This window comes from Drosophila tropicalis, unplaced genomic scaffold, assembly GCF_018151085.1.
Source record: "Drosophila tropicalis isolate 14030-0801.00 unplaced genomic scaffold, ASM1815108v1 contig_878, whole genome shotgun sequence".
In the NCBI taxonomy this organism is placed as follows: Eukaryota; Metazoa; Arthropoda; class Insecta; order Diptera; family Drosophilidae; genus Drosophila; species Drosophila tropicalis.
The window spans coordinates 16,696,859-16,711,539 of NW_027173374.1; the positions used below are offsets into that span (position 1 = coordinate 16,696,859).

The 14,681-nt window shown below is 38.3% G+C and overlaps 3 protein-coding genes across 5 annotated transcripts; 1 reads left to right on the forward strand and 2 right to left on the reverse strand.

Annotated features, from left to right (window-relative positions):
* Positions 1-4,314: 4,314 nt before the first annotated feature.
* Positions 4,315-6,449, forward strand: LOC137584737 (8-oxo-dGDP phosphatase NUDT18). The gene is made up of 3 exons (XM_068300284.1): positions 4,315-5,071; positions 5,154-5,456; positions 5,517-6,449. The coding sequence occupies exons 2-3, from the start codon at positions 5,207-5,209 to the stop codon at positions 6,305-6,307; spliced, it is 1,041 nt and encodes a 346-aa protein (XP_068156385.1). The 5' UTR covers positions 4,315-5,071; positions 5,154-5,206; the 3' UTR covers positions 6,308-6,449.
* A 245-nt stretch (positions 6,450-6,694) lies between these two features.
* sea (scheggia) lies at positions 6,695-9,787 on the reverse strand. 3 transcript variants are annotated; one of them, XM_068300287.1, is made up of 3 exons: positions 9,772-9,787; positions 7,714-8,051; positions 6,695-7,657 (listed from the first exon to the last, which is right to left on the reverse strand). In XM_068300287.1, the coding sequence occupies exons 2-3, from the start codon at positions 8,037-8,039 to the stop codon at positions 7,030-7,032; spliced, it is 954 nt and encodes a 317-aa protein (XP_068156388.1). In that variant the 5' UTR covers positions 8,040-8,051; positions 9,772-9,787; the 3' UTR covers positions 6,695-7,029. The 3 variants fall into 3 exon arrangements, with proteins under 3 accessions (XP_068156388.1, XP_068156386.1, XP_068156387.1); XM_068300285.1 differs by lacking the exon at positions 9,772-9,787 and adding an exon at positions 9,073-9,365; XM_068300286.1 differs by lacking the exon at positions 9,772-9,787 and adding an exon at positions 8,385-8,543.
* A 1,057-nt stretch (positions 9,788-10,844) lies between these two features.
* Positions 10,845-13,359, reverse strand: fabp (fatty acid binding protein). The gene is made up of 3 exons (XM_068300692.1): positions 13,195-13,359; positions 11,285-11,556; positions 10,845-11,225 (listed from the first exon to the last, which is right to left on the reverse strand). The coding sequence occupies exons 1-3, from the start codon at positions 13,265-13,267 to the stop codon at positions 11,175-11,177; spliced, it is 396 nt and encodes a 131-aa protein (XP_068156793.1). The 5' UTR covers positions 13,268-13,359; the 3' UTR covers positions 10,845-11,174.
* Positions 13,360-14,681: the final 1,322 nt, after the last annotated feature.

The window sequence follows — 14,681 nt, forward strand, 5'->3', positions numbered from 1 at the left end:
TCGCTATTAAGTCTTGTTTCGGCCTCAATTGGATTTTGAATAATAATATGCCCTCCAATCCCTTCCTCTACTCAAAAAGAAGAAATATATAAACATTCTTGCACTTGCCGGAAAATCTTTGAGATTAAAATTACACTTGAGGAATCAAATCCCTTAAGAGTTTCTTACACACATCGCACGCATAATCCCAATGGAATTTTTCAAAAACAATGAATGAATTTAACATTTAAGTTCATTCATATAAATAGCGTTTCTGGCAACCATATACAAATAATTATAGAATATTTTGCTGCCTGACATTGCTCATTTGTTTACAAAATATTTATATTTATGTATATTTCGAGGAAAAGCCGCTACGGAAATATCTATACAAGTGACGTTGGCTGATGTCTTAAACATAATTTACTTAAGTGTAATCACTTAAGACTTTGCTCTACGGGGAAATTAAGAAGCTTTGCAAGGAGTTTACAATCCAATCCCCATAAAGGCAAGCCCACTAATAGGATTATTTGCTATTTAGCAGCCAATGTTGACCTTAAAATGCAATTAATGATCACACTTTTCTGCAGTATTGGACGACAAGTGTCTTTAAAGCTCATTAGATTATCAAATATTGGGGGAAATGTAATTCAAGTCAAATTGGACATAATGAAACTCTATTTTGGTAAAGGATTTAAGCTCAGAAGACGAAAGTTTGTGGAGAAACAAAACTATAACTCTCGAGTTGTCTATACCGTTTTAAAATGAATGAATTAACCAATTTTAAGATCAAGCAAAAGTCCTTCAGTTAACCACAATGAGAAGTGTGAATTTAAATTATTTCAACAGAAACTCAAAAATATGTTAAATATAAGCACAAAAACACACATAAATTATTTTTATGAAATGTTTGGATGAAATAATAGACTTTTGATTCGTTTTCCAAGAAGTCATGTATTTTTTATAGACGAATGTCCATACTTGGCTTGTTGTTGAGTTTTGTGAAGCATACTTTTTGGGATACTAACCCTTTGCCTATGCTGGTGGTTTCGTTTCGCTTGCTTGTTTTTGTTATTTTATTTTCCGTGTGGTATCGATGATGTTGCAGATTTTCCATTTGATTTTTTTTTTATGCTATCTACGGATATGTATTACCGAGTTTTATGGGACAGCCTTCGCTTATATAAAAATCTTTTTTTTATTTATTTATTATTGTGTGTGCGAGTGTGTGTTCATAACAGGAGCAGGCAACAAAAAGCAAAACGAGAGCCAGAGCGAGAGACTTGGCCAGCAAAAGGCGACCATACCCACTAGACCCACCTTTTGACAAGGGCATAATTAAAGCATAACAGCAACTACAACAGTAAGGAAGGGGGTAATAGCGGAAAGAGGAACCGCCCGAAAAATGAAAAAAAAAATGAACCGAGACCCAAACTCCAAGCCAATGGGTCGGAGCTGAGTGAGCGCACATAAAAGGGAAACCCAGTACATGGGGTGAAAACAGGTTGTTACTTCCTTGCAAACAAGGTTCCGTTACCGTTACCGTAACGTCGTCTCTATGTGTTTACGTTGCCGTGTGTGTGTGTATGTGTATGTGTGTGTCTGTGTGAGCGAGCGCGGCATATAAAAAGAAAAGCACGTTATTGCCAATTTAACTTACATTGTGCATGTGTCTTTAAACAAAGATTTATGTACCCACTTGCATGCATACTCATAGCTACCACCCAGTGCCCAGACCCCGAACCCAGACCCAAGACCAAAACCCAGCAAGGACCTCTTAGCTCCACCGAATACTTATTGTATATGTATGCATGTTATTTGTTTGTACGTGTGTGTTTCTTTTTTGGGGTCAGGTGTGCGCGTAATAACTTGCTATAGATGTGGACTGGGTTTGGGTTGGATTGGGGTTTGGGTGGGTTCCCACTTAAATCAGCATAATGATATGCACTTATTGTTGTGGCAAATTTGTTGCGGAAATGCTGTGAAAACCGCAAAAGGATGGCTGCGGAGGCTTTCAGGCCTAAGCCTTAACCAGAAAATTCCCACCTTAACCGCATGTCGATGTCGATTTCTTCATTTGCCTAATACGAGAGATGCCATCATTAATCTAAAATATGGCAAAGACACACGCACACGCACACCCGAGTTGTGCATGTAATTATGCTCACAGACACACACACATACACATACACGCACACATAAGCAGTGAGGCATACATTTGCGTAAGCCTTGTTAATCGTGACAAAAGCTTATTGCGGGTTATTTGGACTACTTGTTTCGCATCCGGCGTCGACATTGCCTGCCGGCAAACGAAAATCAACACATAAATATACATACATATGTACATACATACAAACATATAAAGACATAGCAGTTATATACCGAAACATATGTATATACAATTACCACCAATACACACATCCACAGACACACTCACATCCAGTCAAACTGTTTTGTGGGCTAACAGGAACGGATCTAGGAAGAAGAAGGAGCAAATTGGAAAGGTCAAAATAGTTCAACTGAAATTTTCCGTATAGACAAATTCATATAAAATACAAAAGCATTTTTAATGTATTCCCTTTAGAAAATGATGAATTGATGTGAGAAGATAAAGCATTCTTCCCACTCCCTCTATAACCCCTCTAATGATTGGCTAAATGATGATGACTTGCTATTCCCATAGTCAGAGAGAGAGACAGAGCACAACTGAACTCCAATTTGCACAAATTGCAATTATGACGTCGAACCGGCCCTGGGCGCCTATGTCTCTATGGTTAAGCGGTAAGAGAACGGGTGGGAGGGAGCAGCAGCTACTGTCGGTTGAAAGAAGAGAGAAGCTCTCGCGTCACTTGCACACATAATAAACATTTTAAACATTATTCTCGTGTTTAGCAGCTCCTTGGTCTGATGTTGATGTTGTTTTCGTTGCCGTTGATGTTGTTGTTAATGTTTGTTATTGTTGTTGTTGTGCTATAGCTATGTGTTCGTTTTCAGCAAAATTTACGGGTTTTAACGAATAATGGTTCATATGGGAAATGAACGTTTTGTGTTGTGTTCTGTTCTGTTCGTTCGTTCGCTTTTTGCTTGTCATCGCATCTCAGCATCAGCAGGCAACGCATTCCAAAACATTCACCACTTTATCAGGCATTTTACTTTAGCCGTTATTACCAGAGATCCACTCACAGTACATTAACACACACAAACACACTCACACAAGTACACTACTCAGGAACACACACCACTCACGCATGTGCGCATCTATGATGGCTGCGAGGTTGCGACTCTCTAAGGAAATTAAAAAACAACTAAAACAAATTAACAATGTAATGACAAAAGTCGGAAATGTGAAATGCGGTTACACACACACACACATACACTCGAAACGAAAGTAACCAGTAACCCACCCAAGCACGAAATATACTCACAGCTTCTCCATTGAGCCTCTAACTAAATGGCAAAATCAAGAGAAAAAAATTCAGAGAAAAGCAAAGAAAAAATTGAATTACCACCTAACCAGCCAAAGAGGAGGGGGAAAAGAGTCTCGCTCTCGGGACGGTGTGTTGTCAGTGTTTCCATTACCCTCGACATCTCCCGCGCCAAAGCAATAACCCACCACAAACACACACACACATTAAGTATACGCCATGGATTCTCAAAAGCAATTGGCACTTGCAACTGGCAATGCTTTTAATGATGATCGATTTGGGTAAACAATGAAATTTCCGCATTCAAATTTTATTGCCAGCAATCTCGCGAAAGACAAAGGAGGAGTCGACAGTGGCACCCGTATATATATATATATATATATATATATATGTATATATATATATATGCACATATAGTCGTATGTGTATACAGTCGTCATGCCTACTTTTATCTACTTAAATTGCATTCATCTCTTTGGGAGGACGCCTATTTGCTGTTTGTCTGCTAAATTTCGAATTTAAATTGATTGATTGCCATCTTCATTTCAATTTTCTGCTACTTTCTCAGCAAATTTGTCATTGCATGAAAAATATGTTTAGTTTTGAGTTTAAAATTCTTGTTTCTTCGCGCTTACTAAAAGAAGTGTGACCAGCTTTTTGGATATGCTTAGCTTTTAAGACAAAACTGTTCTCAGATTTTAATTTTTAATCGAATAGATATTTAGTTACAATTAAAAAAAGTTAATATTTAAATCGTAGAAATTTTTCTAATATCCCTGATGGAAATCCTCAAAGAACTAGTTGCTGGTTCCTAGCGAACTACTAGTTCAAACTGCAGCTAGTAGTTCTTCGATGCCTGATCAGCTGATTATTATTTACATTATGAAGAGCCAGTGTTGCCATTACTTTTAGTAATATGTAAACAACAAAATAAACCATTTTGCGTTTGAAGAACTATTGAATTTTCTTTTATATACTTCTGACATTTTACATTTGGATCTTGCTTTTGGAAACTAAAAACAAAGAATAAAATTTATGTGCTAACTAAATTTATGTGAAAAACCTTGACAACCATAAGTGGTTGATGCTTCTATGTGGTGATTGAACCACAGAAAAAGAACGACCAAAAAGCAAATTAGAATTCAACCAGCAACAATTAAGAACTTTAGTTGTAGACGCACACGATGACCACATAAGAGGAGCAACTGGCGTTCCGCCACTTGAGCGAAATTCCGATGCACTTTCACCAGCAACCTCCAGCTACACACATACAAATATAGACTCAGCAGAATCGGATTCGGAGAGCAGCAAAAACACACACGAATCAAACGAAAACTGAAACTCGTTTGACATCTATTTCGATATCAATATAAAAGAAAAACACATATAGAGCCCAAAAACAACAACAGCGGACTGCTGGTGGTTGTTAGCAGACTACTAAGCACCTGTGAGTGGAGTGGATTGCCTGCCTCCACTCAGTCTCAGTCACATCTTGCCCAGTCTTGAGCTCACTTCAGTCGCGCCGTGTTAGAAGAACGTTTGGAATTTGCATAAAGCGGCCATATGCATAGATTAGGCTGCTTCTGCTTGTGCTGAGCATGTTTAACGAATTGAGTCCATTTATTGCCAGGCCCAGACGACGACGCAACGGAATTTTTGTGGTTAACGTAAGTTTTGAGGTGTCTCATAATTATTTTTGTTTTTTGCCAACTCAACTTTCACACACACCAAACACGAAAACTTTGCCAGGCTTGAAGCGATTATATCGAGAGAGATTTAGAACGGGACGACCAGCGATCAGGATGTCGACTATAGAGGAGAAATTGCGTGGCATATTGGAAGGTAGAGATCTGGGCGACATAACCACTGAACTGTGTGATTTCTCGCTAATGGAGCAGAATGCCACTGCTGAGGCGCAGGGAGTGCAACCATCTTCGTCTCCGGATTTCTTGCCCATTCTCGGCCAGACGGTAACCTATATTGTGGCCTGTGTTCTCATCAATGACCATGATGAGGTCTTAATGATTGAAGAGGCCAAACAAAGTTGTACAGGTGAGTATTTGCCGCTCTCGCTCTCTCTCGATATCGTGTGTCTATTTATCTGTCTCTCAGGAAAATGGTATTTACCCGCTGGTCGCATGGAGCGGGGGGAATCAATCATTGAAGCTGCGGCACGTGAAGTATTTGAAGAAACCGGACTTAATGCCGAACTAACGACATTGCTAGCAGTGGAATCAGCTGGCGGATCATGGTTTCGCTTCGTCTTGACAGGGAGAATAACGGGTGGCCGTCTAAAGACTCCCGCCGATGCCGATGCTGAGTCCATACAAGCTCGATGGATGCGAGATCCAAAGGAGGTGAACTTGCGATCGAATGACATACTCAACATCATTGATATTGGGCGTTCATTTCATAAACAAATCAGCCCAACCGTCACAGTGGGCTCATCATTGTGGCATGGCAATATCCTGCCAACCCGCTATTCACACAAACGCAACTACATTCGTGTCCTGGCAGTGGCCCGTAAGCGGGCAACCAATTCAATGAATATTCTGATCAGTGAAAAGAATGCCCATCATTTTCCTACCGTGGAGTTGCATCCAAATCGCAGTCTTCACTCAACACTACGCAAATTTATGATTGAGATTTTTGGTGCCGAATTGCCCCAACATCGGCCACATGGCCTAATCGGTGTGGAGCATGCCGCCAGCAGCACATCGACTGAGGGGGCGAGCACTGATGGCATTTGTTTGAATCTCCTGGTAGCCTTTAGGCCGCCCCTCGAGGAAATCTCAATAATCGGAAAATGTATTTGGCAACAGCTGTCCGAATCTCTCGACAATACTCTGGGCAGAATAGCGTCCAGCAAGAACGGGTCTATTCCCCTGAATGTAGTGCGATAGGACGCAGCTTAGTTTCTAGCATAGATCTATCCCAATGGTGCAAGCATTTTGAAATACTTACCCTATAAAATTTAGCTAAGTTATTAAAAGAACGAGTCTACTCTACAGATAGTAAATAAAATACGTAATTTCCGAACGGAAATTTTCCGTATGGTTTTTTGTCAGCTTGTTTTTACTTGGATATAATTTAATGAGGCTAAAAAAATGTTCGATTTGAATGAAGATTACCAATTTTTTCGGGACTGACAAGGTTATATGTATATTACCTATAATCAAAATTATCGATATTATTGAATTGATCAACGTTTATTTAAAGTCTTATCTGAGTGATAGAAAAACAAGCTTGATAAGATAATTAAAAGGTTTAATATAAAAATACAATATGTGTAATTTTTCGATTTTTATTTTTTGTACATCTATTTCGTTTTTATTTTATACACATTGAAATGCATTTATTTTTAGTTGGTTGTATGTACACTTCTTGGATATAGTTTCGATGCTTTACAAATATATATATGTATATGTATATAGTTTCTGGTTCAACGCAATAGCGTAACACTTAAAAATGCTCTCATGGAATATAGCAGGTCAAAATCTGTATGTTCATCAACTATTGCAACAGTTGACTAGGTCAGCTAGGATCTGAAACTGAGGTGAGGTGAAGGGTGGGTTGGAGGGTGGATACTAACTAACTAAGTCCCTAAGCCTCGTCTATACTCTCTCTATTTCCACACTTTGTTGAACAAGTCCATAAATGAATCATAGATCATGAACGTAATGGCCACATCAAGACACACGCGTCCCAGACGCGGCACTGTGCCCTTGTAGAAGGCGCCAAGACCCTCGTTACGCAAAATCTTTAGAGCACAATCCGCCGTATTTTTGTATTTGGCTGCCTCCAGACCCTGCATCCTGGTCTTGACCACATCCAAGGGTGTATTGCCGAAAACGGAAGCAGCTCCAGCTACAGCGCCGAAAGCGCCAACCAATAGCTTGGGCACTGGCTTATTGGGATCATCGCCCTTGTACACATCCTTCAGAGACTCGAGAACAAAGAATCGGATGGCCTGGTTGGAGCCCTGCTTCAATATGGTGGCGGTCAGACCCTTGTAGATGCCACTAATACCCTCCGATTTAACAATTTGCCCCACTCCATGGGCGAATCCCTTGAATTTTGGGTTGGCGCTGCGCTGATCATTGATGAACTTGACCTTAATGGTCTCCATTGGAGTCACGGCCACGATTGCCTCACAGACGCCGGCACCCAGACCGCAGAGCAGTTTGCCCGAAGTGCTTAGTTGTCCCTTCGAATCCACCGCATGTCCACGCAAATACTCGAAAGCACCAAATCTAAATCGGATAAATGGAATTAATGGACAGGTTTCTGCTTAAAACGAAATTCTTACCTTGCAGCCGACTTGGGAATACTGCCATAGAGCAGAACACTGAGACCACGATACAGACCAAAGAAGCCACGCTGCTGCACTGTCTTTTTTACACAATCCGCAATGCCATTGTATCGTTTATTGGCGCCCTTCTCGTCCAGTTGTAATTGTGTCTTCACGTACTCAGTGGGATATGTGATGCAGATTTCAATTCCACCCGTAATACCACCAGCCACAATACCCTTAAGACCTTTACCACCACCGCTCGGAGCTGCAGCACCTGTGCTGGTCATCCATGGTCGGCATTTGTAGGGGCTAACGAATGCGGCAAGACTCTGGCGATCCATGTTTGTATTTGACTGCAAAGCAAAATTAAAATATTGTTTAAGTTAAAACTTATTCTCCTCGTGCTCTTAGCAGATATTCGTTTCGTAAAGGAAATTTGGAGCAATTCCTTTCCATGTTCCCCCAGAAGGAATTCCAGCTATATTATTATTTCGTCGTTCTAAAATTTTATGTTTAATTTTAGATTAGAGTTGGGTGGAAATGGATTATGGAAAACCCAAAAATAGTTTTCAATTGTGTGGGTGGAAGACAAAAAAAATTTAAGTGCATTTTCTACTGTGGTCTATTATGCAATTCTTATTTTCTTTATAATCTAACAAGATCGATCGTAGTATATTCTCATTTACCTATTTATGTTTGTCCATTTAACATACATACATATATGTATGTACATATATTTCTAATCAATCGAATTTACAATTGTTATTCCTACGTTCCTCCTCCTATACTGATGTATTTTATCGCAAAAATTTCACCTTGAATTCAAAGTTCAAAACAAACTAAAGTAGAAAATGTCGCCAGAGACAGAGAAATCAAATACGAATACCTAAATCTATGTGTTTTCATGAATGTATTTGCTTGTTCTTCTAGTAGACAAATTTGAAAACTTTTCAAGTGATTACTTAAGATCTGGTGATAGTGATTTCGATTTCGAATGGTACGTGCAGAGAATGAGAGAGGGCGAAGAGGGAGGCATTGAGTAGACTCCCCTTTATGTTTTGCTCTTTGCACTTGACAATTATATTGTTTAAAACTGATTATATAATTTTTGCATGACCATAAATAAGTAAGAGAAAAATTATGAATGTACTTATGTACATATCATTATTCATAAATCAGTGTTTGTTTGCTACTTTATGAGGTTCACAAACACATTTGGATAAAAACATAAACAAACTTTTCTGATAAGTTTTCACTGGAAGTCGCAAACACACACACATATATACAAACACACATTTTACTCTCTTTTTTAAACTAGGTCTATTAAACTGTCATAAATCTTCTACTTAATGGTCTCGGATTGTGTCTACTCACTTCGCGTCTGTGTTTGATAATTTGTCTGCTAAGCAAATAATTTTTCTTAGCTGATTAATGGAACTACAATTTAATTGTATTTTTTTTTTTTTTTTTGCTATATGGAAAGCCAGACAGCCAGCAGGGGGAGCAGACAGCAAACAGAGAAATGATCGTGGCCAGGGCAGCGGCTCAACCTCAACTGTTTTGACGCGTCAAGAAATTCCAATTTCCAATCGCAGAGAAACGAAAAATATTCAAATTGTAAACAACTGTGGGAAACGATCGACCAGTTAGTCAGTCGGTAGAATCTAGTAATATGGTCGTGCTCCAGTTCGGCAAGTGAGAGAGGGCCCCAATGTCTAGATGACCGAAGAGCGAACAAATAACGACTATGGCGTGATATGATGAGAAAGAGACGGAGGCGAAGAAAACAGACCCCACGATCTCAAATTCTGCAAAAACTCGTTTGCCGAAGCTTTTTTTGACTGGAAAAGCTTTGCGTTAACTTGGTTGGTTATACAATTCAGTTTTCAAATGCGCCGCAAAGTGGGCCTTACATTTTTTCTTCACTTTCTTTATTACACAATTTTGAAATTAAACACACCCACCCACTCTGTGGCTCAGCGTAGCAACGTTTCGGCCAACCTCTCCAATTATCAGGCCACTCAAATCGATATAAATGTTATCATTTATGATACACAACATTTAACCATTTACCCAAATAGTTCAGTCAATAGACAAAACAAAGACCTCCGGATTGGACTCTGGCCTGGCAGTCACCGACAGTGTCGCCGGTGTAAACAGCGAATGTTAACTAAAATTTCGTTAACCATCGTTCTGCTTAATGTACGACGATGTTATCTTCTTCATGCGCATGCTCTAATTCCAGCTCCCAATCCGCACACCCACACTCGTCTCAGGTCTACGTATGTATATAGTATATCCAGATACATAGAGTCCATAAAATACAAGTGGACAACATGTTGTATGAAAACACAAAGCATATATGTTGTAAGCGAAAGTAACATGCCATCCTCAATTTGTGGGGCATACCGCAAAATGCAGCTAAAGAACCTACCGGATGCATGTAGGAGGGATGGGCCATCATAAAATGCCATGATTGGGTCTCTTTACAATGAATTCTATATACATACATATATCTGTACAAGAGGAGAATGTGTACGAAGAGTGTATATAATATAACAAATGGCATTAGTTTTGCGGTTTCGAGAATATATATGTATATTAAATTTCTAGTCTCCACAAACACTTGTTTCTACTGAAGCTGCTGCCAGGTGTAGTTCAGACGATTGTTTGAATGTTGGTTCGAGTTACCTGTTCAAAAATACCTATAGTATCTATTAAATGAAATTTTATAGCCAGTACTACAAAATTTCAAAATAGTGAACAGTTTTCTCAGTGTCCCGACTTGCTTGTGTTTCTCTCAAGTGGTTAGCCAATAAACTATCGTATTTGCCTTAAAGAGTGCATTTAATAGAACTTTTTAAAAATTATGAATAGCTAGTTTAATCTACAAATTTTGTTTTATTAATGCCTTTAAGTAGTCACTGAAAGACACATGATAATCTAGCTGAAAATTGGATTGATCTTGAATCTAAAAAAAAACGTTGGCAAATACGAGAGAAAGCATCTGACCATAAAAATCGACTGTTCCATATTAATTAATTGAACTTTAAACCCCTTAAAGGGTTCAATGATGCGGCTGACCGAATTTGGAACGCTTCATAGACAGCTTTAAATAGCTATTTTAAAACAAAACAAAAACATAATTAAAGCACATCATATTTCATTTATTCAAATGCATTTTTGGAAATTTCAATACATATCTTTTTTTTTTTTTTTTTTCGTACACAATAAGTCTGTGTATATGCACATAATTGTCTTTTTCGTATTTAATATAAATTAACATTAAAGTTAAGAGTGTGTGTGTGTGTGTGTGCAGTTCCTTGTTGTTAATCAATAACAATAATATATACGTATGTAGGAAAACTGGGTTAGTTTTTGTTGTTAATGCAAAAATAGTGTTGTATGATTTATACGTAGATTAGCTCAGTCATGGGAAACGGAGGTTAGGGGCAGTAGAGTTTAAAGAAAGGTTCTTAAACAGCCTTGTAGACACGAACGCTCTTCACACTGCCAATGGTAAGAGTCTGCAAGAAATCGAATAGAATGTAAATATCGATCGGGGTCTGATAGCGATTGGACTTACGGTGGTCAACTCAGAGTCGGTGAACTCGCGTACAATGGTGGTTGGCTTATCGCCCTTCTGCTCCTGCACCAACTTGTTGCCATCCAAAGTGATAACGCTCTTCACTTGACGACCATCCAGAGTCTCCTCATCGAACTCTTCGCCTAGCTTGAAGCTGATGGCTGAGGTCTTGAAGGTGGATGTGGTGGTCAGAGTGTAGGTATCACCCTCAAGAGTCACCTCCACGGTGGGGCTGATGCTGTTGCCCATTTTACGCAGGACCAGGCCAACGCCTAAAAAAACATTTGGAATCAAGTGGAAACATATTTAATTGAATTAGCCTGCCCAAAGTTGAAGAGCTCAACAATGCAAATCATATTTTATTTAATTAAAAATAATAAAGCTAAATTATGAAGTTCCCTTTCAATCGGAAAGATAGAGAGAGGCCACCAATGGATGCAGGCAAACGGAGACGTCAAAAGTCGAGCTCAAGGTTAACGATGCCGGCAAACAACAATGCGGGTAGCAGCAGCATCAGAACTTATCAATTGGTCGGTCAGTTGCTATATGTATGTATGTATTTAAATATATGTATATAGCAAACCTTATCGCAGTGCAACTTGCTTGTCGCTCCCTATTCTCAACATCGTCCATTAAAACAGACAAATCAATTATGTTCAATTATGTACGAGACTTTTGAGTGGACAACCTTTCTTTTTGAAAAGTGTTTGTGTTCCGATAGCTTTGGCCCACTATCTTCTTTGACATTTTATGGGAACCCAAACAACTGACTCTCCATAAGAACGTATGACAGTTTAATTTTGAGAGCCTTGAATAGATTAGCCCTACCAACACACACACACACACACACCCACAATCATACTCATCAATTCATGCAATTCGAAACTGTTGCCAAACCGATAAGGCGACAAAGTGCAAAATTCAATAATCGCAAAGTAAGTTTATCGTATGTATGTATGTATGTATATGTATGTATATAAGAGGCCAATCAAGAGTCTAAAAGTCCGAGATACGGCAGGGCAGGAGTAGGAGGGTATATCAATAGATTCATAGAAATTGTAAGTTTATTAGTAGTGGAAAATTGATACAATCGAATCGATCGATGTGATGCAAATTGAAACCGCAGAAAAATAGAATATTCTCTTCATTTCTTTGTTGTTTGGAGCCGCCACATCCCACGATTCCGCGCCGTCATCTAAAATTACAATAATATCTCGTCGTCTAGACTATACGGCGAGCCCCAGGGCAAAGATCGGAATCGGTACAGCGACTATATACATTTGTACATATGTACATACATACATATACATATAGCTATCTTATTTCTTTTCTTTTTTTTTTTGGTAGCGGGCGGTGCAAAGTTCAGAACTTTCACCAAGCAAAAGCAGAAAATGTGACGAGCACCTGTCTCTGCAAAAGCTTAATCATTATGAAATTTTAATTTAACTCATTTCTTTTGAAGAGCAAAATTTTCTAAGAAAATCGCCAAACAACTTTCAGTGCGGCCTGAACAAAGTACACACTTCAGTTTAATTAGTTTTTAAGTTTATTACCTTCTTGATGTTTCGTGATAAGCTGTGGTGTGTTTTTTTATGCGCTTATTGCTCAAAAAAAAATCAACGGCTGAAGCTGCAGTTATGGCACGTTTTTTTTGCATTCTCTCTTATATTGATTTTTATCATCCCATTTCTCTCTCCCTACTCCCGTTTCTCTCTCCCTCTTTATCTTTCTCTCTACTCTAACTCACATAAAGCTGCAAAAAAATGCCGGCCGGCTGTTTTTTGGTGGCGTGTTTTTTTTTCTTTTTCCTGCTTCCACTGATGCACAGAGTACAGTTACATATTATGTACATGTACATGAACAGTAAAAATATTGTTTGTTTTCGGATAACCAACAATTATTTAACTTACCCAATTCCTTCATGTAATCATCAAAGTTCTCGGACTTTTCCAACTTGTACTTCTTGCCAACGAATGATGCCATTTCTTTTTTTTTTTTTTGGTTTGTTTAACTTAACTGGAATGAAAGGCGGCAGCCAACTGGTCTTGTCAACACTTTGAAAGCAACTGAAAAACTCCGGCAATCGGTGGTCGCTTTTTATAGGCTCGCCAGCTCAACGCACACATGCTCGAAAATTCAAATACTCTGTAAAACTGGAGCAAGGGTTAGACTAAATGGAAGGTCAACTTACCGTTATCGTTGGACGGATTGAATCACAATTACGCCTTAGGAAAATATATGTACATATGGAACTGTCATTACTTATATATAATTATAAAATATATATAAATAATTTTATTTGAAGTTAATTAATAAAATAACAAAAGGAAGAAATTGCAAATTAAGAGGTGAATGATAAAATTTCTCATATGTATGGAGGTTGAAATATTTAATTAGGGTATTAAACAAGTCGACCCAATTAAAAGGTGCAAAACGCACAAAAAGCTTGTCAGCTAAAGTCAAAGCTTTTTTTCAAAAATGGGTGTTTATTGTCGAATATTAAATCTATCCCTGTGTGTGTTCCCATATGGCATAACTATAAAACATACTGACGTGGGTAATATTTATTGTGAGTCAGTGTAAGTCCAAGTCTAGCCCCTTGCACCTTGGCATTGTGATAATGATGTTCATGATCAATTACTAACGACGAGCCAATTAATTGATTCAAAGAGACCGTCTGAATAAATTGTGCGAAATCTATACATATGTGTAAAAATGTTGGGATTGTCAGCTAAAGTATCTATGTACATATTAAAGAAAACTAAACAAACCAACCATCCAAAGGTAATACCAATTATGCATTAAATGTGCTTAAATATTTTCTTCACTATACATATGTACATATATTTTATTTGATTCTCACAGTCAAAAAAACTTCTTATAGGTCACTGGCATAATATGTGCCGCCTCACTGAAATGGCTAAAAATGTATATCCCAAGTACAATACCTATGGATATCTGTATATGAATGCCGGCCGGCGACATATTATAATCTAATCGAGCATTTCCTTCCACGACGACGCCCCCAATGCAATATCTCAGGCTCGATTTTTATACCCTGTCCAGACTTTATATTGTCGCACCTACATACTTAAAAGATTTCGTTGCTTTCTTGTTATCTTATTAATTCAATTAATGGCTATTGCAATCGTCACTTATCTTAAATAATAAAGATTAAGTCAAGACCATCACGCAATGCTATCGAATTAATGCAATATTTGGTTACAAATCTGATGAAATTTTTCTAAATGTAACAATATGGGAAATCGGTTCTAAGGAAAACCATAACCAGTATTAAGTTCATTTTTTGTACAATTTCATAGCAATGGATACACATATGTAGGTATTAAAATAAACATATTAATTTCCCCTTGTGTTCCTAGAATGTCACAAATCA

What these genes read in the sequence shown, in the direction of transcription:
- LOC137584737 (XM_068300284.1), top strand. Translation starts at nt 5,207, where the DNA reads ATGTCGACTATAGAGGAGAAATTGCGTGGCATATTGGAAGGTAGAGAT. An exon ending in GGCCAAACAAAGTTGTACAG is followed by an intron (nt 5,457 to 5,516) that starts GTGAGTATTTGC and finishes TCTGTCTCTCAG; the next exon opens with GAAAATGGTATTTACCCGCT.
- sea (XM_068300287.1), bottom strand. Translation starts at nt 8,039, where the DNA reads ATGGATCGCCAGAGTCTTGCCGCATTCGTTAGCCCCTACAAATGCCGA. An exon ending in ATTCCCAAGTCGGCTGCAAG is followed by an intron (nt 7,658 to 7,713) that starts GTAAGAATTTCG and finishes TATCCGATTTAG; the next exon opens with ATTTGGTGCTTTCGAGTATT.
- fabp (XM_068300692.1), bottom strand. Translation starts at nt 13,267, where the DNA reads ATGGCATCATTCGTTGGCAAGAAGTACAAGTTGGAAAAGTCCGAGAAC. An exon ending in TGATTACATGAAGGAATTGG is followed by an intron (nt 11,557 to 13,194) that starts GTAAGTTAAATA and finishes ATGTTTTTTTAG; the next exon opens with GCGTTGGCCTGGTCCTGCGT. An exon ending in CCGACTCTGAGTTGACCACC is followed by an intron (nt 11,226 to 11,284) that starts GTAAGTCCAATC and finishes GATTTCTTGCAG; the next exon opens with ACTCTTACCATTGGCAGTGT.